General features: G+C 43.9%; 1 protein-coding gene across 1 annotated transcript in view; it reads left to right on the top strand.

Annotated features, from left to right (window-relative positions):
* Positions 1 to 26,094, top strand: part of LOC141106914 (uncharacterized) — a gene marked incomplete at its 5' end in the record, with an annotated part of 60,026 nt that extends 33,932 nt beyond the window's left edge. Inside the window, 2 exons of the mRNA XM_073597843.1 lie at positions 11,256 to 11,267; positions 24,972 to 26,094. Of these exons, the coding sequence (XP_073453944.1) occupies positions 11,256 to 11,267; positions 24,972 to 25,594 (635 nt within the window). The remainder of the gene's footprint in view (positions 1 to 11,255; positions 11,268 to 24,971) is intronic.
* Positions 26,095 to 26,295: the final 201 nt, after the last annotated feature.

The following is a 26,295-nucleotide window of genomic DNA, read 5'->3' as shown; positions in this document are numbered from 1 at the left end:
ATTAAAATCATATCCCCTCTCAAGCGTCTCTTCTCCAGAGAGAATAAGTTTAGTGCTCGCAGCCTTTCCTCATAACTAAGATCCTCCAGACCCTTTATTAGCTTTGTTGCCAGAGAGTCGAGAAGGTCCAGTTCCAGTTCCAGAGAGTCGAGAAGGTCCAGTTCCAGGGAGTCGAGAAGGTCCAGTTCCAGAGAGTCGAGAAGGTCCAGTTCCAGAGAGTCGAGAAGGTCCAGTTCCAGAGAGTCGAGAAGGTCCAGTTCCAGTAAGTCGAGAAGGTCCAGTTCCTAGAGAGTCGAGAAGGTCCAGTTCCTAGAGAGTTGAGAAGGTCCAGGTCCAGAGAGTCGAGAAGGTCCAGTTCCAGAGAGTCAAGAAGGTCCAGTTCCAGAGAGTCGAATAGGTCCAGTTCCAGAGAGTCGAGTAGGTCCAGTTCCAGAGAGTCGAGTAGGTCCAGTTCCAGAGAGTCGAGAAGGTCCAGTTCCAGAGAGTCGAGAAGGTCCAGTTCCAGAGGGTCGAGAAGGTCCAGTTCCAGAGGGTCGAGAAGGTCCAGTTCCAGAGGGTCGAGAAGTCCAGTTCCAGAGAGTCGAGAAGTCCAGTTCCAGAGAGTCGAGAAGGTCCAGTTCCAGAGAGTCGAGAAGGTCCAGTTCCAGAGAGTCGAGAAGGTCCAGTTCCAGAGAGTCTATAAAGTCCAGTTCCAGAGGATCCAGGAGGTCCAGTTTCAGAGGATCCAGTTCCGAAGGCAAAAAGAAGGTCCAACCCGGTATTAGCACAAGGTGTACCTAATAAAGTGGCCGGTGGGGATGAGCCGAACACCCCCCGGTTTGGTTCGCACCAGAACCTGCGAACGGACCGAAAATTTGCACGAACTTTAGAACCCCATTGAAGTCTATGGGACTCGAACGTTCGAAATCAAAAGTGCTAATTTTAAAGGCTAATTTGCATGGTATTGTCCTAAAAAGGGTTTAGGGACCCGGGTCCTGCCCCAGGGAACATGTATCAATGCAAAAAAAAGTTTTAAAAACGGCCGTTTTTTCGGGAGCAGTTCCAGAGGATCCAAAAGGTCCAGTCCAGAGGATCCAAAAGGTCCAGTTCCAGAGGATCCAAAAGGTCCAGTTCCAGAGGATCCAAAAGGTCCAGTTCCAGAGGATCCAAAAGGTCCAGTTCCAGAGAGTCGAAAAGGTCCCGATCCAGAGAATCGAGAAGGTCCCGTTCCAGAGAGCCGAGAAGGTCCAGTTTCAAAGAGTCGAGAAGGTCCAGTTCCAGAGAGTCGAGAAGGTCCAGTTCCAGAGTCGAGAAGGTCCAGTTCCAGAGTCGAGAAGGTCCAGTTCCGGAGAGTCGAGAAGGTCCAGTTCTAGTGAGTCGAGAAGGTCCAGTTCCAGAGAGTCGAGAAGGTCCAGTTCCAGAGGGTCGAGAAGGTCCAGTTTCAGAGGATCCAGTTTCGAAGGCAAAAAGAAGGTCCAACCCGGTATTAGCACAAGGTGTACCTAATAAAGTGGCCAGTAGGGATGAGCCAAACACCCCCCGGTTCGGTTCGCACCAGAACCTGCGAACAGACCGAAAATTTGCACGAATGTTAGAACCCCATTGAAGTCTATGGGACTCGAACATTCAAAATCAAAAGTGCTAATTTTAAAGGCTAATTTGCATGGTATTGTCCTAAAAAGGGTTTGGGGACCCGGGTCCTGCCCCAGGGGACATGTATCAATGCAAAAAAAAGTTTTAAAAACGGACGTTTTTTCGGGAGCAGTGATTTTAATGATGCTTAAAGTGAAAAAAAAGTGAAATATTCCTTTAAATATCGTACCTGGTGGGGTGTCTATAGTATGCCTGTAAAGTGGCGCGTGTTTCCCGTGCTTAGAAGAGTCCCTGCACAAAATGACATTTTTAAAGGAATAAAAGTCATTTAAAACTGCTTGCGGCTTTAATGTAATGTCCGGTCCCAGTAATATGGATGAAAATCAGTGAGACAAACGGCATGGGTACCCCCCCCCCCCAGTCTATTACCAGGCCCTTTGGGTCTTGTATGGATATTAAGGGGAACCCCACACCCAAATTAAAAAAAGGAAAGGCCCTCTGAACAGCAGTATACAGGCGGTGCAAACAAGACAGGGACTGTAGGTTTGTTGTTAAGTAGAATCTGTTTGTAATTTTGAACTGGTACATTTTTAAAGTGTAGCTCCAGCCAAAAATCTATTTTAAACTTTTTGGAAATCGTAGGGAAGGGTTATCACCCCTGTGACATTTGTTTTTCTGTCTGTGCTCCTCTTTCAGAAGATTTCACCTCACTTTCTGTCCCAATGACAAATGTTTTTTGACAATTTGGGGTTTTTAGTGAAACAAGCATTGGTGATAAAGCATCAGTTTAAAGGAGACACGTTTTTCCCATATTAACTCTTACAGGAGAGAATTTCCCTTCCTAGGGGTAGATTTCATCTCACTTCCTGTTGTCTCCTTCCGTTTGCAAGTAGGAGTCATTTGTAAGTTGGATGTTTGAAAGTAGGGGCCTGCCCTATATACTCTGCAAAAATTGGGGCCTTAGGTGGTGCTGGTGCCACAACACTGTAAGTCCTCACTCGCTCTTGGTGGGTGCAGAAACTGGCCCTGCTGTGAAATATTAGATCAAGAATTGTAATTACATGTCCCTGTTGAACAGGGTCAGAAAAATTGGGCCTTTGGTGGTGGTGGTGCTGGTGCCACAACACTGTAAGTCCTCACAGTTACTCTTGGTGGGCGCAGAAACGGGCCCAGCTATGGGATATTGGATCAAGAATTGTAATTACATGTCCCTATTGAACAGTGGCAGAAAAATTGGGCCTTAGGCACTGGTGCTGGTGCCACAACACTGCAACCCCTCACAGATACTCTAGTTGGAGCGCAGGAACAAGCCCTGCTGCAAAGTATTGCATCAAAAATTGTAATTACACGCCCCTGTTAAACAGGGTCTGAAAAATTGGGCCTTAGGCACTGGTGCTGGTGCCACAACACTGCAACCCCTCACAGATACTATAGTTGGAGCGCAGGAACAAGCCCTGCTGCAAAGTATTGCATCAAAAATTGTAATTACACGCCCCTGTTAAACAGGGTCTGAAAAATTGGGCCTTAGGCACTGGTGCTGGTGCCACAACACTGCAACCCCTCACAGATACTCTAGTTGGAGCGCAGGAACAAGCCCTGCTGCAAAGTATTGCAGCAAAAATTGTAATTACACGCCCCTGTTAAACAGGGTCTGAAAAATTGGGCCTTAGGCACTGGTTCTGGTGCCACAACACTGCAACCCCTCACAGATACTCTAGTTGGATGCAGCAATGAACCCTCCTTGCAAAATATTGCATCAAAAATTGTAATTACACGCCCCTGTTAAACAGAGGCTGATAAATTGGTGGGCAAAAAATATTCACACAAGCTATCAGCATGATCATTGAGGAGGAAGAGGATAGTCACTCAGCATAACAGGATAGTCACTCAGCATCAGCAGTCTTGAAGGGATCTGACATTTCAAAAAAAATGATTCGGTTACATCAGCATCAGGTGCTTGGTAGCTGGTGGTGATCCAAGACTGATTCATTTTTATAAAGGTCACTTGATCGACCGAGTCGGTGGACAGACGCACCCTGTGATCGGTTACAAAAAGACGCACCCTGTGATCGGTTACAAAACCTCCAGCAGCACTGAATGTGCATTCCGAAAGAACGCTGGATGCAGGACAGGCCAGTAGCTCAATTGCATACTTTGCAAGCTCTGGCCAGTGATCCATCCTCAAGACCCAGTAACCCAGAGGATTTTTGGTGGGAAAGGTGTCCAAGTCAGATCTTGCCCCTAGGTATTCCTGCATCATGTAAAACAGACGCTGGCGATGGTTGCTGGAACCGATCATACCTTGGGGCTGTGGACTAAAAAATTGTCTGAACGCATCGGTCAGACGGCCACCTTCTCCACTGCTCCTTCTTTGAGTGACCGAAGCCTCAGCAACACGTTGTCCAGGAACAGGAGTTTGTAACCTCCCAGTCTCTGGGAACGCATTGCACAGACCTTTCTACAAGGCCTCCCGAAGATGTTTCATCCACTGCTAGATAAGGGTTGCAACCTTACCCTTGTAACGTGGATCAAGGAGGGTAGCCAGCCAGTATTGCTCCTTCTCCTTGATACCATGAATACGAGGATCCTTCCGCAGGCTTTGCAGGATCAGGGAGGCCCTGCAGCGTAGGTTTGCTGAGGCATTCGGTCCGGAGTTCTCTGGGTCACTAAGGACAACATGATCCGCAGCCACCTCCTCCCAGCCAGGTACAAGTCCATGGGTTTCTTGGGACTGTAAATGATCCCTTAAAGGCTGCTGCTGATGCTGAGTGCCAGGCTCCACCTCCATGCTGACACAATCCTCCTCTTCCTCCTCCTCCTCCTTGTCCTTTTCCTGTGTGATCGGCGGGCAGGCAGGAACACTGTCTGGATAAAGGGGGCCTTGAGAGCTAAGGAAGTCCTCCTCTTCCTACCTCTGTTCTGCCTCAAGTGCCCTGTCCATTATTCCACGCAGCGTGTGCTCCAACAGGTGGACAAGGGGGACAGTGTCACTGATGCATGCACTGTCACTGCTCACCATCCTCGTGGCCTCCTCAAATGGTGACAGGACAGTGCATGCATCCCTGATCATGGCCCACTGGCGTGGGGAAAAAAAACAAGCTCCCCTGACCCTGTCCTGGTGCCATAGTCGCACAGGTACTCATAGATGGCCCTCTGCTGTGTGTGCAGCCGCTGCAGCATGGCCAACGTTGAGTTCCACCTGGTGGGCATGTCACAGATTAGGCGGTTCTTGGGCAGGTTAAACTCCTTTTGGAGGTCTGCCATCCGAGCACTGGCATTATATGACCGGCGGAAATGCACACAGACTTTCCTGGCCTGCCTCAGGACATCCTGTAAGCCCAGGTACCTGCCCAAGAACCGCTGCACCACCAAGTTAAGGACGTGAGCCAAACAGGGCACATGGGTCAGTTGTCCCTGTCAGAGGGCAGAGAGGAGGTTGGTGCCATTGTCGCAAACCACCATACCTGACTTAAGCTGGCGTGGCATCAAACACCTCTGAACCTGCCCCTGCAGAGCTGACAGAATCTCTGCCCCAGTGTGGCTCCTGTCCCCCAAGCACACCAGCTCAAGCACCGCATGACATCTTTTGGCCTGTGTGCTTGCGTAGCCCCTTGAACGCCTACAGAGCACCGCTGGTTCCGAAGTCAAATCAGCACAGGAAGAGGCCATGGAGGAAGAAGAAGAGGAGGGGGTGGAGGAGAGAAGTGTGGCAGAATCACCACTAGTAGTATTTTGGAGGCGCGGTGGCAGAACAACCTCCAACACTACTGCACCCTGTCCTGCATCCTTCCCAGCTGCCAGAAGAGTCACCCAGTGCGCGGTGAAAGATAGGTAATGTCCCTGTCCATGCCTGCTGGACCATGAGTCAGCGGTAATATGCACCTTACCGCTGACCGCCCTGGCAAGCGAGGCCAAGACAGTGCCTTCCAAATGCCGGTAGAGAGCCGGAATCGCCTTCCGTGAGAAAAAGTGGCGTTTGGGAACCTGTCACTGAGGAACCGCACATTCCACAAACTCACGGAAGGGGGCAGAGTCTACCAACTGAAAAGGCAGCAGTTGAAGTGCTAGCAATTTAGCCAAGCTAGCATTCAACTGCTGGGCATGTGGATGGCTGGGAGCAAAATTCTTTCGGCGGTGCAGCAGCTGGGGCAGGGAAATTTGCCTGGTACAATCTGACGTCAGTGTACTGATAGCAGATTGCCCCCAAGTACTTGGCTGTCACACACCTAATTTTACACCTTCATTCCTCTCAGTGCAGGTCTCAGAGAGGACTGAAGGTATAGTGGGGTTGGAGATCCCAGCTGATGAGGAGCAAGGAGAGGTCCTTTTTGTTCTTTGGTGTGGGTCTTTTACGTATGCTTGCCAACGAACTGCATGGCAGGTCAACATATGTCTGGTCAAGCATGTGGAGCCCAAGCAGGAGATGTTTTGGCCACGAGAGATACGCTTGAGACATATGTTGCAAATAGTGGTGGGATCTGATGCTCTCATCTCAAAAAAGGCCCACACCAAAGAACTTTTGGAATAATGCGCAGAGACAGCAGCGCCCTGCACATGCGGAGCTCTGCAGTGTGATGCAGTCTGTGTGCTGCCCTTAAGCTGGCACCTGGAGGGCATCCTGCCTCGTTGGTGATGTGCCTCCTCCTCTCTCCTATCAGGCACCCACGTGGAGTCAGTGACCTCATCATCCCCTCCCTCCTCATCACTGGAGCAAAGCTGGCAGTATGTTGCAGCTGGGGTAACATGACTGCCAGATTGCTGTCCTTCTTGGGTACCCCCTATCTCTGGGCTCACGTTACTGCCTTCCTCTAGCTGGATACCATCATTGGAGCCTTCAAAACGCTGGGCATCCTCCTGGAGCATGTACCCAAGACTGTGGTCAAACAGTTTGGGGGACTCCTCAGGAGGACATGGTGGGGCTAGGGAAGGAGTGACTGATGCCATTGAGCTGAGGGAAGAGGGCGCGTTGGCAGCTGCTTTGCCAGACACGCTTGGTCATCCACTCTACCAAGTCTTCCGCATGTGGCGGCTCAACGCAGCCAGCTGCCGAAAAAAAGGACAAGCGTGTCCCACGGCCACGTGCTGATGAGGATGCACTGTCTCCACGACCAGCACTGTTGCCTCTAGACACAGAGCCTGCTTGCCCTCTTTTATTGGCTTGTGACTGTCTGCCTCTCCTTGTTGGCCTTCTAGACATACTAATGGCCTGCAGTGAGATGTAGCTGCACAAAGCTGGGATGTGCATATATATACTGATGCTGCAGCTAGCAGAATCAACTGCCTGCCTGTAGTATTATTAGTATGAGAACACCACTAATTTTCTTCAGGTAGCTTTAGGTGCACACTGTGCAGAGGACACAGTGCACTAACTGTAAATACTGTAGCTGCCTGCCTGTGGTATTAATAGGAGCAGAACAACAATTGTCTCCAGGTAGCTTTAGGTGCACACTGTGCAGAGAACGCACTACACTAACTGTATTTACTGTATCTGCCTGCCTGTGGTATTAATAGGATCAGAAGAACACCACTAATTTTCTTCAGGTAGCTTTAGTTGCACACTGTGCAGAGGACGCACTACACTAACTTGTAAATACTACAGCTGCCTGTGGTACTGTACTAATAGGATCAGAAGAACACCACTAATTTTCTTCAGGTAGCTTTAGGTGCACACTGTGCAGAGGACGCACTACACTAACTTGTAAATTCTACAGCTGCCTGTGGTACTGTACTAATAGGATCAGAAGAACACCACTAATTTTCTTTAGGTAACTTTAGATGCCCACCGTGCAGAGGACGCACTACACTAACTTGTAAATTCTACAGCTGCCTGTGCTACTGTATTAATAGGATCAGAAGAACACCACTAATTTTCTTCAGGTAGCTTTAGGTGCACACTGTGCAGAGGACACAGTGCACTAACTGTAAATACTGTAGCTGCCTGCCTGTGGTATTAATAGGAGCAGAACAACAGCAATTGTCTCCAGGTAGCTTTAGGTGCACACTGTGCAGAGAACGCACTACACTAACTGTAAATACTGTAGCTGCCTGCCTGTGGTATTAATAGGATCAGAAGAACACCACTAATTTTCTTCAGGTAGCTTTAGGTGCACACTGTGCAGAGGACGCACTACACTAACTTGTAAATACTACAGCTGCCTGTGGTACTGTACTAATAGGATCAGAAGAACACCACTAATTTTCTTTAGGTAGCTTTAGGTGCACACTGCGCAGAGGACGCACTACACTAACTTGTAAATACTGTAGCTGCCTGTGGTACTGTACTAATAGGATCAGAAGAACACTAATTTTCTTCAGGTAGCTTTAGGTGCACACTGTGCAGAGGACGCACTACACTAACTTGTAAATTCTACAGCTGCCTGTGGTACTGTACTAATAGGATCAGAAGAACACCACTAATTTTCTTTAGGTAACTTTAGGTGCCCACCGTGCAGAGGACGCACTACACTAACTTGTAAATACTGTAGCTGCCTGCGGTACTGTACTAATAGGATCAGAAAAACACTAATTTTCTTCAGGTAGCTTTAGGTGCACACTGTGCAGAGGACGCACTACACTAACTGTAAATATTGTAGCTAATAGAACTAATAGGATCAGAAGAACACCAGCAATTTTCTTCAGGTAACTGTAAATACTGTAAAAACACCTGCCTGCCTGTCAGTAGTAGGAAGAGAATAACAGGAACGGATCTAGCTAAACTGAAAACAGTGTCAAATTACACTGTCTCTCTGTCTATCTATCTCTCTCTCAACGCTGGAACACACTACACAGGGCCGCCGTGCAGGCGGCCTTATATAGTGTGGGGCATGTACTAAACCCCCTGAGCCATAATTGGCCAAAGCCATCCTGGCTTTGGCCAAATACGGCTCTCTGTACAGCCGGGTCATAGTGCATGCTTGGCCAATCATCAGCCAGCAATGCACTGCGATGCCGCAGTGAATTATGGGCCATGACCCGCCACTTGAATTTGGCACGAACGGCCCATATCGTTCGGAATTCGGCGAACGACCGAACAGGCAATGTTCGAGTCGAACATGCGTTCGATCTCGAACACGAAGCTCATCCCTAGTGGCCGGTGAGTGTATACAGTGCCTTGAAAAAGTATTCATACCCCTGGACATTTTCCACATTTTTTCATGTTACAACCAAAAACATAAATGTAATTTATTGGGATTTTATGTGATAGACCAACACAAAGTGGCACATAATTGTGAAGTGGAAGGAAAATTAGAAATGGTTTTCCAAGTTATTTACAAATAAATATGTGACAAGTGTGGGGAGCATTTGTATTCAGCCCCCTTTACTCTGATACCCCTAACTAAAATCTGGTGGAACCAATTACCTTCAGAAGTCACCTAATTAGTAAATAGAGTCCACCTGTGTGTAATTTAATCTCGGTATCAATACAGCTGTTCTGTGAAGCCCTCAGAGGTTTGTTAGAGAGCCTTAGTGAACAAACAGCATCATGAAAGCCATGAAACACACCAGACAGGTCAGGGATAAAATTGTGGGGAAGTATAAAGCAGGGTTAGGTTATAAAAAAAAATATCCCAAGCTTTGAACATCTCATGGAGCACTGTTCAATCCATCATCCAAAAATGGAAAGAGTATGGCACAACTGCCAACCTACCAAGACATGGCCATCCACCTAAACTGACAGGCCGGGCAAGGAGAGCATTAATCAGAGAAGCAGCCAAGAGGCCCATAGTAACTCTGGAGGAGCTGCAGCTATCCACAGCTCAGGTGGAAGAATCTGTCCACAGGACAACTATAAGTCGTGCACTCCACAAATCTGGCCTTAATGGAAGAATAAAGACGTTGGTGAAAGAAAGCCATAAGAAGTCCCATTTGCAGTTTGCGAGAAGCCATGTGGGGGAAGAAGGTGCTCTGGTCATATGAGACCAAAATTGAACTTTTTTGGCCTAAAAGCAAAATGTTATGTGTGGTGGAAAACTAACATTAGATATCACCCTGAACACACCATCCCTACCGTGAAACATGGTGGTGGCAGAATCATGTTGTGGGGATGCTTTTCTTCAGCAGGGACAGGAAAGCTGGTCAGAGTTGATGGGGAGATGAATGGAGCCAAATAAAGGGCAATCTTAGAAGGAAACTTGTTAGTCTGCAAAAGACTTGAGATTGGGGTGGAGGTTCACCTTCCAGCAGGACAATGACCCTAAACATACAGCCAGAGCTACAATGTAATGGTCTGGATCAAAGCATATTCATGTGTTAGAATGGGCCAGTCAAAGTCCAGACTTAAATCCAATTGAGAATCTGTGGCAGGACTTGAAAATTGCTGTTCACAGACGTTCTCCATCCAATCTGACAGAGCTTGAGCTATTTTGCAAAGAAGAATGGGCAAAAATGTCCCTCTCTAGATGTGCAAAGCTGGTAGAGACATCCCCAAAAAGACTTGCAGCTGTAATTGCAGAGAAAGGCGGTTCTAAAGAGTATTGACTCCGGGGGCCTGAATACAAATGTACCTCACACTTTTCACATATTTATTTGTAAAAAAAATTGAAAACCATTTATCATTTTCCTTTCACTTCACAATTATGTGCAACTTTGTGTTGGTCTATCACATAAAATCCCAATAAAATACATTTACATTTTTGGTTGTAACATGACACAAAATGTGGAAAATTTCAAGGGGTATGAATACTTTTTCAAGGCACTGCATATACAATTATATATAGTGTGCGTGTTTAATAGCACTAAAATGAAAATGATTATATTTTATTATTGTTATTTGGTTTGTACATGAGGATAAAGATAAGCAACAAAAAATAATAATGGACGGAGCTTAGGGATGAGTGACGCAATGGAGAGGACGGAGAAGCTGCGGCCATCTCAGTGTCTCTATCGCAATTTTGAGTCCACCATTGGAGTGAGGAGCTTTGGCTAATAAGAAGTATTTTCCCGTGGTTACCATCCAATAATGTTATGCTATATAACCCACCTGTTGACGGTAAGGGTCAGTGTGTTTTGGTGATGGTGATGGGCTTCTTCCCCCCCTATATCTACAGAGATTTGATGTGGATTGTTTTTGACTGCTTCAGAGAACTTGAAAATTCTTTTTATGGACTCTCTAAATATGCTTTTTCTATAGCGCTACACCTATATCCCACAAAAAATAATAAACGTACCGAAAATGTAAATGTGTCGCGTTTTAATGTATGAATGAAGACTGCAGTATTTATGAATGAAGGCTGTAGTATTTAAATACTCCACAAGATGGTGATCTCACTCCTGAGCGTGGAACGCAAAAAAAAAGGAAGTGAGGTCATGTACGGACAGGAAGTGATGTAGGGTAAAGACAGGAAGTGATGTAGGGTAAAGACAGGAAGTTCCATAGGAAAGGTGACTTGTTAGGAAATGGCATACAGACATTACTGAAACTTAAGGTGCATTTATTTTATTATTTATTCCCCACAGGTACTTGTATAGCGTTGTCAATTTATGAAGTGACTACAAAAATGTTGAAAAGCGCTGATCTATATCACTGGCAAGGGTACCTAAGTAAGCCGCTTAGCCCTCTTTTCCCCATGTATATATTGTTATTATTGTTATGTGTGACTGTACTATTGTTTTTTGGCTAATTGTATAGTTACTGATTAACTGTTAATCAAATTACAGATATTCTCCCGACAAAACGGCAATAGACCACAAAACTAGTTGAGATGCTTTTCGTGACCCTCAATCCCACTGTGATTTTCCCCTTTTGGGGACAATTATACTGGTGATATGTATGGATTGTCACTATTGTCACTATGTTTTTAAATTGTACATGATTATGTGTGTTTTATTGATCTTGTATTAATAAACATTCTATCTATATTTTCCTATATATGTGTTTCTACACTTGACTTTACCTATCTACTTGTACCGTAATAGTCCAACTGCCCCTGCCCCTTGTTTTTTTTGGTTTGGGCACCAAAATTCCAATCTTTATATGACTGGGTGAAGTGATCGATGGCGGATGGACATCATGGGGCATTTATTTATTTTTAACTAAAGGACTTGGTAAAAAACGTGACTTGTTTACGCCTTACTTTTTTTGTGAATTTGTATGTACCCTTTAACCACTTCAGGCCCGGAAGGATTTACCCCCTTCCTGACCAGAGCGCTTTTTACAATTTGGCACTGCGTCGCTTTACCTGCTAATTGCACAGTCATGCAATGCTGTACCCAAACAAAATTTGCGTCCTTTTGTTCCCACAAATAGAGCTTTCTTTTGATGTTATTTGATCACCTCTGCGGTTTTTATTTTTTGCGGTATAAACGGAAAAATACCGAAAATTTAGAAAAAAAACGATATTTTCTACTTATTGTTATAAAAAAAATCCAATAAACTCAATTTTAGTCATACATTTAGTCCAAAATGTATTCAGCCACATGTCTTTGGTAAAAAAAATGTCAATAAGCGTATATTTAATGGTTTGCGCAAAAGTTATAGCGTCTACAAACTAGGGTAAGTTTTCTGGAATTTACACAGCTTTTAGTTTATGACTGCCTATGTCATTTCTTGAGGTGCTAAAATGGCAGGGTAGTACAACCCCCCCCCCAAATGGCCCCATTTTGCAAAGTAGACACCCCAAGGAAATTGCTGAGAGGCATGTTGAGACCATTGAATATTATTATTTTTTTGTCAAGTGATTGAATAATGACAAAAAAAAAATACAAAAAGTTGTCACTAAATGATATATTGCTCACACAGGCCATGGGCATATGTGGAATTGCACCCCAAAATACATTTAGCTGCTTCTCCTGAGTATGGGGATACCACATGTGTGGGGCTTTTTGGGAGCCTAGCTGTGTACGGGGCCCTGAAAACCAAGCACCGCCTTCAGGATTTCTAAGGGCGTAAATTTTTTATTTCACTCCTTACTACCTATCACAGTTTTGAAGGCCATAAAATGCCAGGACAGTTCAACCCCCCCCCCCCCCAAATGACCCCATTTTGGAAAGTAGACACCCCAAGCTATTTGCTGAGAGGCATGTTGAGTCCATGGAATATTTCATATTTTGCCACAAGTTTTGGGAAAATGACAAACTTTTTTTTTTTTTTTTTTGCACAAAGTTGTCACTAAATGATATATTGCTCAAACATGCCGTGGGCATATGTGGAATTGCACCCCAAAATGCATTTAGCTGCTTCTCCTGAGTATGGGGATACCACATGTGTGGGACTTTTTGGGAGCCTAGCTGCATACGGGGCCCCGAAAACCAATCACCACCTTCAGGATTTCTAAGGGTGTAAATTTTTGATTTCACTCCTCACTACCTATCACAGTTTCGAAGGCCATAAAATGCCAAGATGGCACAACCCCCCCCCAAATGACCCCATTTTGGAAAGTAGACACTCCAAGCTATTTGCTGAGAGGCATGGTGAGTATTTTGCAACTCTCATTTGTTTTTGAAAATGAAGAAAGAAAATAAAAATGTTTTGTTTTTTTTTCTTTTTTCAATTTTCAAAACTTTGTGACAAAAAACGAGGTCTGCAAAATACTCACCATACCTCTCAGCAAATAGCTTGGGGTGTCTACTTTCCAAAATGGGGTCATTTGGGGGGGTTTGTGCCATCTGGGAATTCCATGGCCTCCGAAACTGTGATAGGCAATGAGGAGTGAAATCAAAAATTTACGCCCTTAGAAAGCCTGAAGGCGGTGCTTGGTTTTTGAGGTCCCGTATGCGGCTAGGCTCCCAAAAAGTATCACACATGTGGTATCCCCGTACTCAGGAGAAGCGACAGAATGTATTTTGGGGTGTAATTTCACATATTCCCATGGCATGTTTGAGCAATATATCATTTAGTGACAACTTTGTGTTAAAAAAAAAAAAAAATTGTCTTTTCCTGCAACTTGTGTCACAATATAAAATATTCCATGGACTCGGCATGCCTCTCAGCAAATAGCTTGGGGTGTCTACTTTCCAAAATGGGGTCATTGGGGGGGGGTGTGGCTCTGTCCTGGCATTTTGTGCACAACATTTAGAAGCTTATGTCACACATCACCCACTCTTCTAACCACTTGAAGACAAAGCCCTTTCTGACACTACTTGTTTACATGAAAAAATAATATTTTTTTGCAAGAAAATTACTTTGAACCCCCAAACATTATATATATTTTTTAAAGCAAAGGCCCTACAGATTAAAATTGTGGGTGTTTTATTTTTTTTTTCTTCACACAGTATTTTGTGCAGCGATATTTCAAACGCATTTTTTGGGGAAAAAACACACTTTTTTTAATTTTAATGCACTAAAACACACTATATTGCCCAAATGTTTGATGAAATAAAAAAGATGATCTTAGGCCGAGTACATGGATACCAAACATGACATGCTTTAAAATTGCGCACAAACGTGCAGTGGCGACAAACTACATACATTTTAAAAGCCTTTAAAAGCCTTTACAGGTTACCATTTTAGATTTACAGAGGAAGTCTACTGCTAAAATTACTGCCCTTGATCTGACGTTCACGGTGATACCTCACATGCATGGTGCAATTGCTGTTTACATTTGACGTCAGACCAACGCTTGCGAGCAGGGGGGGCAGGGGTTTTTTTTTTTTTCTTTATAATTTTTTTTGCTTTTTTATCTTATTTTTAAACTGTTCCTTTCATTTTTTTTCTTATCATTTTTATTGTAATGTCAGGGAATGTAAATATCCCCTATGATAGCAATAGGTACTGACAGGTACTCTTTTTTTGAAAAAAATGGGATCTATTAGACCCTAGATCTCTCCACTGCCCTCAAAGCATCTGACCACACCAAGATCAGTGTGATAAAATGCTTTCCCAATTTTCCAATGGCGCTGTTTACATCCGGCGAAATCTAAGTCATTAAATGCTCGTAGCTTCCGGTTTCTTAGGCCATAGAGATGATTGGAGCCATTCTGGTCTCTGATCAGCTCTATGGTCAGCTGGCCGAATCACCGGCTGCATTCTCAGGTTCCCTGTTGGGACAGGAGAGCCAGAGAAAAACATGGAAGACGGTGGGGGGGACACTCCCACTGCTTGAAAAAGCAGTCTAGAGGCTAATTAGCCGCTAGGATTGCTTTTACATGAAAGCCGACTGTTGGCTGTAAAGAATGATACCAAGATGATACCTAAACCTGCAGGCATCATTCTGGTATAACCACTCAAAATCCAGCAACATACCAGTATGTTGCTGGTCCTTGTTGGGCATATATTGTAATCTTTTTTTTTTCATGCAGCCTGTGGGCTGAACGAAAAAAAGAGATTGATTGGTGGGTATGCCCACCATTAGAATACCTCCTTTCATCCACCCTCTTCTAATGATGGGCATACATGCACCATTTATATATGCCGAAGCATGGGGGCATCCGCCCCAAAAGTTAGGAGCAAATCTCTCCTCCGCCCCTGCTGCCCCCATGCTTCGGCATATATCACCTCCGACAGCGCTGGAGTCACGGCTTTATGTATCGTGGGAGCAAACGCTGTTGCTGTCAAGATAAATAAATCCACGCTGCAGCTGAATGGCGTACCTGAAAACAAAAAAATGGTTAACAATAAAACACAGTAAACAGTAAAGTATAAAAAATTGCATACCTGAAAAGCAAACATGATAAAACATAATAACAATAAAACATTGCAGAATAGAATACAGTAAAAAAGAGCAGAACAATAGAGAGAGAATAGAGAGAGAGAGAGAACAAAAAAACGACAATTATTTTTGTTTTTTTTATTTTATATATTTTTTTTTGTTTTTTTTTTACATTTTTTTTGTAACTGTAACTTTTATAACTGTAACCGGTTCCAGGTTCGGGTCTCTCAAAATGCGATGGCATCTTGGGAGACCCTGTGAAAGTGTGCCTAGTCTGTGCAATGCTGTACCCTACGCTAATACTCAACTAGTGTATGGTAGCGTTCAAAACATTCACCAATGCAAAGACCAGGATTGTCAGGACAGGAGGGACAATAATAGCGGGTGTCACACCTATATCCGCACTTGCTGCAGACACAACATCTTTTTTGGGGGGTTCGTTGGGTAGGGGTACTCGGGAGGACATAAAGAAAATGCCTCTCATGCAGCCGACTGCATTTGGTTGGGGATGTGAATGGGGGAAGTACAGGCGCTGCAGAAGTGGTGGGTTCCCAATTAGGATTGGCGAATGCAGCAGGAAGGACATTATGGGCACGACGGGCCTGTGTTTGTCTTCTTGGTGGCAGCGGGACACTACTTTGTGCTTGCCACCTCACCAGCTTGAACTGCACTTATGGGACTCGCCACGTCACCAAGTGTTACTGCAGTGCTGGTTTGACTACGACCGGGGTGTACTAGGTCGCTGGTGCTTGCCAGTTCACCAAAAAGCTACAAAAAAAAACTGTTCGCGTTTGCAGGGATCAGGCCTGACTCTGTGAACGCTGCAGTTATGTGTTTAGTGTTTTGTAAGTGACAGTGATCGATCGATACTGCACTTGGGTGGGCTGGGCTGGTCGGGGCAGGGGGGCTAAACGCAGGTGCTAGCAGGTATCTGGGCTGATCACGCTAACACTGCATTTTTGGGAACCCTAAACTGCTGGGGACGCAGGTATCTGAAAACATGACATGTTGGTGCGCCTTGAGGACTGGAATTGAGAAACATTGATGTAGAGAGTGTGGTGACTATTCTTAACTTTCTAGTGTGGGCACAAGACTTGTCCTGGCAGCTAATCATAGCACCATGCTTGTTTAATCCCCAATTATTGCTGGGATTTGTAGTTCCACAAGGACAGGTCACTATGGGTGTAGTGTAATACCAGTAATAGGCCTTCTGGAATAGTCACAAGCCCTGTCCTGGCAGTAGATACTTATCCTGACATGGCACCAGCTGGCTGATGTATTTGCTCCCCTGATCATTGCTGGGAGTTGTAGTCCCACAACAAGGACAGTTTACCAGAGCGGAGCTGTATAGAGGGAATGTTGGAGGAGAGAAAATAACAAAGAAAGAAAAGGCTGCCAGAGACCACTCCCACACCTTAAAGACATACTACTGAATGCCTGATTACTACCAATGGAAGGTGAGGGTTCTGTGAGACCACACTAGGAGACACCAGCAGCAGAAGGATACATATTTGTCACATTTTAATTTCCAAGATCAAATAGAAGAACTTTTCACAGATTTTTTTGTTCATATATAAATACCCAATCACTTTTGTTTAAAGCACTTCGCCACTTGAATACTTGCACTCTATTGTAGCACCAAAACGGTCTTTTTACACTTATTTTGAATGACCACTATTTATATGAGTATCTTTTAAAGTTGCACTTATGTTTTACTGCACATTTTTCGATTGTGGATTTTAGAAGATTTCATTCGTTTTATTCATCAGGAATCATTTTTTATGCACGTATTCTTTTATGCAGATTACAGGGTGGCATTAATAATACTTTAACACTTGATTAGCATTTTTAGAAGATTTTATGTTTTTTTTATCCACCAGGATTTGCCATTGTTTATTCTTGCATGCTAGTTACAGGGTGGCATGTTTACTATTCTAGTATTTACTGCAATTATTTGATTATTATTACTATATTGGCAGATAGCAGCGATTACTATAGTGCATAATAGAGATCTTTGATCCTAGCACTAACACCAATTAGTCACCAGTGTCTCACATTCACATTATAATATGCACTTTATATATTTACCTACACAGTTTATTTTGGTTTAATATTGCGCGAAATTCATTCAAATATACAAAAAAAAACTGTTCGCGATTGCAGGGATCAGGCCTGACTCTGTGAACGCTGCAGTTATGTGTTTAGTGTTTTGTAAGTGACAGTGATTGATCGATACTGCACTTGGGTGGGCTGGGCTGGGCTGGGCGGGGGGGGCTAAACGCAGGTGGTAGCAGGTATCTGGGCTGATCCCGCTAACACTGCATTTTTGGGAACCCTAAACTGCTGGGGACGCTAGTATAGATCTGATCGGATCAGATATTGATCCGTTCAGATACTATACCATTAAGGGAGGTGTACGGTGCGTGCGTGGGTATTAGCGCTACTGGCGCTAACCTGACGCTGCCTGGGGCGACGCAGACCCTATCTGACCCTAAAACCTAACTTATATCACCGCCGGGCGATCAGGGGGTTAAACCTTTATTAGGTAATAAACGGCGGGTGCCCTGACACTATAAAAAACTAACTAACCAGCTTCGCCCGTAACAGTTATACGGTGATTACTGGTGAAATGGTTAACTAGGGGGCAATCAAGGGGTTAACCTTTATTAGGTAGTATATGGGGGTCCCTGATGCTATAAAACGCTGATGGCGAACCTAAATACTTATCTCCCTAACTAGCGTCACCAGTGACACTAATACAGCGATCAGCAAAACGATCGCTTAGTGACACTGGCGACGGGGGGTTATCAAGGGGTTAAAACTTTATTAGGGGGGGTTAGGGGGGTACCCTAGACCTAAAGGGGGCTAATACTAACTGCCCTACCACTTATAACTGTCACAAATGACACCAATGCAATAATCAGAAAAGAAAAAAAAGCTGCTATTGGTGTCAATGTGTCAGGGGGTGAAATGTGTGCCTAGTGTGTTTTACTGTATGTGTAGTGTTGGTGCACTTACTCAGATGTCTTCTCTCCTCCGCGCCGGAACGGAAAATACCGACCCGAGGAGAGATGACATCACTTCCTCTGCTGCTGTTTACATTACAGCAGCAGAGGAAGATTCTCATTCGTTGGGAGCGATTGCGAGAGAGTGGCCACAAAAGAGTGGTCTCCCCCCTCAGCCTGGATCGCTCCCTTAACAAAGCCGACCGCCTCGGGCACCGGGGGGGGTACGTGATTTTGCCTGCCCGTGCCATTCTGCCGCAGTATATTTGCGTTAGGCGGTCGGCAAGTGGTTAATTGTTCACATGAGGGAACTGGTTTCTGGGTTCCCCCTTATTGCTAAAGGAGGCTTCAAGATTCCATGAAGCCCCCCTGCCTACTGACCCCCACAACCACCAGGCCAGGGTTGTGGGGAAGAGGCCCTTGTCCTGATCAACATGGGGATAAGGTGCTTTGCCTGAGGGTCCTCTCTTTGGCAAGGCACTTACTCATGTTGAGGGTATGTGGTCTGGTATGATTCAGGGGGGGTGGGGGGGAACGCTTGTCCTCTCATTGTCCTCCTTTCCTAACCAGCCAGGCTGTATGGTCAGATAAGGGTCCAGTATGTTTTTTTTTAGGGGGCCTTGCTCTTTTTTTGCGATTTTTGTGTGGGGTTCTCTCTTAAAAGCTATACCAGACCTAAGTGGTCTGGTATAAATTTTGTCAGGATTTCACACAGTTTTTATTTTTTGCACGGGTTCCCCCTTAAGGCTTCATTCAGATGGGCATTGACCCCCATTCTGCATGCAGGCAGCAGAGCCAGGACAAGGGGTGGGCACGAGGGGAAGCTGCCCCAGGTGCAGTGAAACAAGGAAGCAAAGAATGGATGCAGGGTGGTACACCCATTCTATAACATATAGTAACCTCCCTGGCGGTAATCCCGAGCGTGGCTTACATTACATTTCAGTACCATTATTATTATACAGGATTTATATAGGGTAAAAAAAAAGGGTAAATGTTCGGTTGTTCATCCGAACAGTCAAGGTTTGGTCCAAACTTTTTTTGGACTGAATCTTGAGGTCATCCCTAGTATAGACATTACACATCCTGGTATAGTTCAAATAATTCTCAGTTTGTTGTCTATCGACAGAGAAGAGTGTCCTATTTAAATCAGTAGGAGGTGAGGAGGATTCTGGGAGGGTCACGTGACTTCATCCTTATCTCTATAATGAAAACATTGTTCTATCTAGAGAGGAGAGAAGGATTCTACAACGTCTTCACTGATAATTACTTTCTCTCCATACACAGAATTATAAAATTGTGAAGGAAACATCTGGAGATCCATGAACACCCAGCAATCGTCTCCAGAGGACATCACCCGTCACAGTGCCTCCACCTCACTGCCTGACAACAGAGGGAACCAGTGCCAAGAAGATTCTAGAAGTCACCAACAAGATCTGCTGACAGGAGAGGTGAGCGGTGCTGGGAATTCTGGGACATTATCCAGTAACAGACAAGGGATGTGTCTGGATGGTGACTGTATCATTGTGTGTGTCAGGTTCCTATAAGGTGTCAGGATGTCACTGTCTATTTCTCCATGGAGGAGTGGGAGTATTTAGAAGGACACAAGGATCTCTACAAGGACGTCATGATGGAGAATCAGCCGCCCCTCACATCACCGGGTAAGAGGAGACTTTATTGTAAAGGAGAGATCAGTATGGAAAACAATGGAAAACAATGTATTCAGTCAGTGTGTGTGTTTCCTACAGATGGATCCAGTAATGGGAACCCACCAGAGAGATATCCCTGTCCTCAGTATTCCTGGGATTCCATACAGGAAGATCACACCATCCCTCACCATCATCGGGTTGGTGGGACTGAGCAACTAAAATTTAAAAAGAATTCTAAACTAGGAGGCCACATTCTTCAAAATAACTTCTTGTTCCTTTTTATAAATGTATTCTGTCATCTTTGGGTTTAGGGTGAAAAACTGAAAGACATCAAAGCTGAGATTAAAAAGGAAGAAGAAGAGATGCTGGTGAGTGGAGCTCAGCAGTCTATGGAGGCGGATAGTCTTCAATATTCCCCGGATTCCACACAGGAAGATCAAAGCATCCCTCCCCATCATCAGGTAGAAAGAACTGAGCTATAGAAACACAAAAGTTATTCTAAACTATGAGATAACTTTCTTTTTTTTTAATATTTTTTATTTATTTGAAAGGAGGCAGGTAATACAATAACATATCACTTTCCATATACACAATTGCTTTTAACTGCCATACATTTTGTACCAACTTAATAATCCATAATTATATAGGCATGTATATATACGTCTTCATTTACTTATACTTATAAGTGTATATCCACTCAAAAGAAAAAAGAAATCCTCCCTTTCTTTTTATATTTTACCAAAAACAAAAACCTACCAAAGTAAATAAATCAGTAAACCCACAAACCCAAGAAACAAATCAAAAACTAAAGAAGGGGAGAAAAAAAAAAAAAGGGGGGGGGGGGAAGGGGTCATTCTCCGCTCCCAGAGGAGACGGGGTACAAAGCGAGAACACACCAACATAGGGCCCATCATTCCCCAGACACACTCCCCATTAGTCTCCTCCCCTCTTCTGAGTATGCGAATTGATCCCAGTCTGCCCATGTTCTAGTGTATTGCTTTTTTCTGTCTTGCGCTGACATTACAAGCTCCTCCATAATCCCCATGTTCCTTACCCTATTTAGCCACTGAGCAATAGAAGGAGGTTTGGGATCCCTCCAGCTAAGAGTAATACAGGCTTTAGCTGCGTTGACCATGTGACATAACACAGATTTTTTATATGCCTGCCGGGGGATTTGTGAACAATGAAGCAGAAAAAATGCAGGGTCGTCTGATATTGGGAAAACTGTAAACTTTTGAGATATCCTCTGAACCTCCAGCCAGTATTGTCTAATCTTAGGGCAGGACCAGAATATGTGAAATAGTGTCCCCCGATCCTCTCTACATCTCCAACAAAGGTCTGAGGCCTCTGGAGAAAGTTTACTTAACCTTGCCGGGGTGTAGTACCATCGTGTCAGTAATTTATAATTAGATTCCTGAATCCGTGTGCATATTGATGAGTTCAACGAAAGATAGATAATATTCTGTCGTTGAGCTGGGCTATAGGTCCTATCCAGATCTCTCTCCCATTTACCAAAGCCTGGCATCACAAAATCTTCTGAGGGCATGCTAAGCAAGGCATATATCTTTGAAATCGTCCGAGGGAGGGGTTCATTTCCATCGCAGTATGATTCGAATAAAGTTAATTGACGCTGATAATTTATCGGTGGTCCCAGAGACCTAAGGAAATGACGCAGCTGCAACGCCTGCCAAAGATTTATTTCGTATCGCCCCCCCGGGTGCGTCAATGTGGCCACTGTGGGCCAATTCTCGTGATCCAGAAAATGCGATGCCTGAAAACAGCCCCTCTCTATTAAATTCTTAAACACCCCTAATTCCATACCTGGGGGGAAACTAGGGTTTCCCAGTATTGGGAACAAGGGTGATTGTGTCGTGGAAAATTTAGGGTTCCGACAGAGCCCAGATCCCATTCTCAGTGTAGGGCCTATAATAGGATGTGTTTTAAGAGGGACGGGTACGGCTGCATAGCACCAAGGTGTTCTACTCAAAGGTATTGGGCTAGAATGTTGTTCTATGTCTATCCACAGTTTGAATGCCCTATGTCTGCTCCAATCGATCATCCTGCCCAGATGGGCTGCTTGGTAATATTTATATGCATCTGGGGCAGCTACACCACCAAAGCACTTGGGTAGCGTCAGAAGACATCTACTGATCCTGGGGCGTTTATTCGCCCATATAAATTTAGTAAAAAGAGTGCGAATTTGACGAAAAAAAAACGGCCGGTATAACGATAGGTAATGCCTGAAAAAGGTACAGGAATTTTGGCATGATACTCATTTTGATAATATTACATCGGCCAAACCACGAATGTAGCCCCTGATTCCATTTATCCAATAAAGATCGTACTGCGTTGTATAATGGAGGAAAATTTGCCGTAAAAGTATTGCCCAGTTTTGATGGTATATATGTACCCAAGTACCTTAACGCTGAAGTCACCCATTTAAATTTAAAGTTAGGTTGTATAATACCACGCTCTAATTGAGGAAGTGCCACTCCCATAGCTTCCGATTTAGTAAAATTTATTTTTAAATTTGAGAGAGCTCCATAGCTTTCAAACTCCTTCATAAGATTAGGCAGTGAAATGTGTGGATTAGACATAGAAAACAACAGATCGTCTGCATAGGCTGAGACTTTATAATTGTGATCTCCTATCTGTAGCCCCAAGATATCTGGATTTTGGCAAATTTTATTCAACAATGGTTCCAGCGAAAGCGCGAACAACAGGGGCGACAGAGGGCATCGCTGCCGTGTTCCATTTGAGATCCTACAAGGTTTTGAGAATACTCCATTTATTTTAACCGACGCCTGTGGAGCAGTATAGACCTTAGCAATCCATTGCAGCATACGGTCTCCTAGTCCCATGTGCCTCAGGACCGAAAACATAAAATTCCAGTTTACTCTATCGAACGCTTTTTCTGCATCGGTACTCAGAAAGACACACGGGGTAATTGTCTTATTAGCGTGATGGATCAAATTAAGTACCTTGATAGTATTGTCTCTTGCTTCACGAGAAGGGATAAACCCTACTTGATCTAGATGGATTAACTGAGTAAGCAGAGGTTGAATACGGGAGGCTAGTAATTTAGTAAAAAGCTTTAAATCTACGTTTAACAGCGAAATTGGACGGTAACTTCCACATTCTGACGGATTTTACCCCTCCTTAGGAATAACAGAAATATACGCCAGAAGTGCATCTGGGGGCAGTGTGGTCGTCTGGCCCAGCGCATTAAACATCTTTATCATGTGCGCACCCAGCACAGAAAAATAGTTTTTATAGTACTGTAAGGTAAATCCATCTGGGCCTGGTGCCTTCCCAGATTTGACCGTTTTTATCACCGTCGTCAACTCCTCTATAGTAATAGGGGTTTCTAAGCTACTACGTACCGGAGAGGAGAGTCGAACAAGACATGATGAGGAAAGGTATTCTTCCAAAACAGAAGGAGGAGAGGATGGTGGTGTCAAATTGTATAAAGACGAATAGAATTCTCCAAACGTCTTAGCAATATCTTTTGGCAGCGCAATTAGTTGACCATCCCTTCCTTTTATGTGAGGTATATATGTTGTCGAACTCCTCTCCTTAAGCTTCCCCGCCAACAATTTACTGCATTTATCTCCCAGTTCATATGTCACCTTCCTGCCAGTCTGTATCGCTGCTTTAGCTTTAAAAGGTAGGAGATCTGTTATTTGTCGCCTCAAATGAGCCAGATCATTCCCCACAGAGGGCTCCTGTGTTCTCTTATGTTGTAATTCAAGGACCTGTATATCTCCCAGTAATTTTGTTATCTGTACTTCTCGTGCTTTCTTCAAACGGGAACCATGTTTGATCAAAATCCCCCGTATTACTGCCTTATGTGCCTCCCATACCATGCCCGGGTCGCTCCCCGGTGTGTCGTTTATCTGAAAATATGCTGTAAGTTCTTTTGCCACATCATCCCAAATTTCAGGATTTTGTAGCAGACTCTCATTTAGACGCCAGCGCCACTCCGGCGTGCCAGCCGAGCCTGACAGAGAGAGGCAGAGAGTCACCGGGGCATGATCTGACCACATTATGTTTCCAATGGAAACATCTCATATTGAGGAAAGTAAATAATGGGGAACCAAAAATAAGTCTATCCGAGAGTACACTTGATGTGGGTTGGAAAAAAAAGTATAATCCTTTTCCCCTGCATGAAGGATTCGCCAAGCATCTACCAGTTGCAATTCGTGAAGTTTCCTCAGAATACGCTTTCTGGCACTGCCTGGAACCGATGAGGTCCCTACGGAAGCGTCTATTCTAGGGTCCAGAGGGATATTGATGAGATAACTTTCTTATAGATATTTATTTTTAATATTGAACTTAATTTTCCAGATATTTTATTTTTTTTGTTTTGGGGTTCAGGATAAGTTAGGAAAAGACATCAAACTTGAGTTTAAAGAGGAAGAAGAAGAGGCATTGGTGAGTGGAGATCAGCAATCTATGAAGGAGATGACCATGAAAAGTGAACAGGAGGAATCTTCTCTTTGTATCAACAGAAGTAAGTAATAATCACTAAATGCAGAAATGTTCACAATTTCCTTTTTCTTCTATAAGTATAAAAGATGAATTTAAATAATTACAAAGTGGAGATACTGTACACCATATGAAAGGTCCATCTCCATTCCTCAATATAATGTCATGTTCCCAACAAATGAGGTGGAGATGCTGTATCTTTATCTGGTTTGTATTGATATTTTATGTTATGATTGCACCCAATTCAATGCCAGAGCTCTGAGATACTGTAGTGTGTTAGACCAACATACTGTATATGACTTCTGAATGAAAGACATGAAGAATTATTATAACATTTAAACATTGATTTCCAACAGGTGGACACTATGTCCTGAATAATGTATCTTCAGAATATAAAGCAGAAGAAAATCCCACCACACAACGTTCTCCAGGAGTGAATCGCATTACACAAATAATACATCATAGAACTTATCATATAGAGAGATCCTGGGATTTCTCTGATCCTGAGGAATCTTCTGATAATACACATACTATTATTTTTGAATCTTACAGTACAGATAAATCAACAGATCCATCTAATCCTGAAGATTCTTCCTTAAACCACGAAGGATCTCACACAGGAGAGCATTCCTTGTCATCTACAGTGTCTGGGAATTCTTCCAAAGAAACCAGAGAGCTTCCTACACACCAGAAAAGTCATAAGAGTGTGCATACTTTCTCATGTCTAGAGTGCGGGAGATGTTTTAATCTGAAAATAAAGTTTCTCAGTCACCAGAGAGTTCACAAAGGCGAGCGTACTTTCCCATGTTCAGAGTGCGGGAAACATTTTACTAACAAAGGAAACCTTCTTAAACACCACAGAATTCACACGGGTGAACGTCCCTTTTTGTGTTCAGAGTGCGGGAGATGTTTTATTCAGAAAGTAGAACTTGTTGCTCACCAAAGAATTCACACTGGCGAGCGTCCATTCTCGTGTTCGCACTGTGGTAAAGGTTTCATTCAAAAAGGAAGCCTTCTTATACATCAGAGAACTCACACAGGTGAGCGTCCTTTTTCATGTTCAGAGTGCGGGAAAGGTTTCATTCAGAAAAGCGACCTTGTTGTTCACCAGAGAAGTCACACAGGGGAGCGTCCTTATTCATGTTCAGAGTGCGGGAAATGTTTCATCCAGAAAGATAAACTTCTTAGACACCAGAGAGTTCACACAGGGGAACGTCCTTATTCCTGTTTAAAGTGCGGGGAATTCTTCAGTAAAAAAAGTGCCCATGATCGACACCAGGAAATTCACATGGACTAACAACCTTTTTTATGTTCAGACGGACCGATGGGGAGTGTGGCAAGAATAACCTCCAGAGAACATGTGTCCTTCCTTATAGTCAAAAAGTATAAAATGTTTCTGTTAAAGAAAATCACTTCTTGGACCCCAGAATATTCACAAAGGCTAATAAAGTTTTTGTGTTCATATTGGTTTATTTGGAGGTGTTGCCAAAGTACAATGGGATTTTTTTGGAATGATGTGATAGTTATAGGTCTGCAGGGATTGAATTATAGTAATACGGTACTCTAAAACAATGCTGACTTGGTCCCGCACTCACACAGACCCCACCATGGAATAGGTCAACCCATGGACCATACTTTTTATTGGTTGCTACTTGCCAATATACTGGATGTATTTTTGATTTACTGAAGGAACTAACTTTTTATTGGACCGACTAAAGTATCATTATTTTTAAATTAGATTTAATTTAGATTCTTTATTGTGTGTTAATAATGTAATCTGATTTTCTAGAATAAACAAGAAAGCTCTACTCTACAATATTCTGTTCTGATTAATTTTTTACAAACTAACATCATTTTTAGATGATTGGTGATTGGAATGTGCTCAGTTCATAGAGAGTCTTCCATTGGTGTTTTATTAATGATAAGTGAGAATCTAGAAGGTCCAGTTCCAGAGAGTCCAGGATGTCCAGTTCCAGAGAGCCCAGGGGGTCCAGTTCC

The sequence above is a fragment of the Aquarana catesbeiana genome, linkage group LG08 (genome assembly GCF_042186555.1).
Source record: "Aquarana catesbeiana isolate 2022-GZ linkage group LG08, ASM4218655v1, whole genome shotgun sequence".
NCBI classification, from domain to species: Eukaryota; Metazoa; Chordata; class Amphibia; order Anura; family Ranidae; genus Aquarana; species Aquarana catesbeiana.
This window is presented reverse-complemented; position numbering and strand designations above follow the sequence as displayed.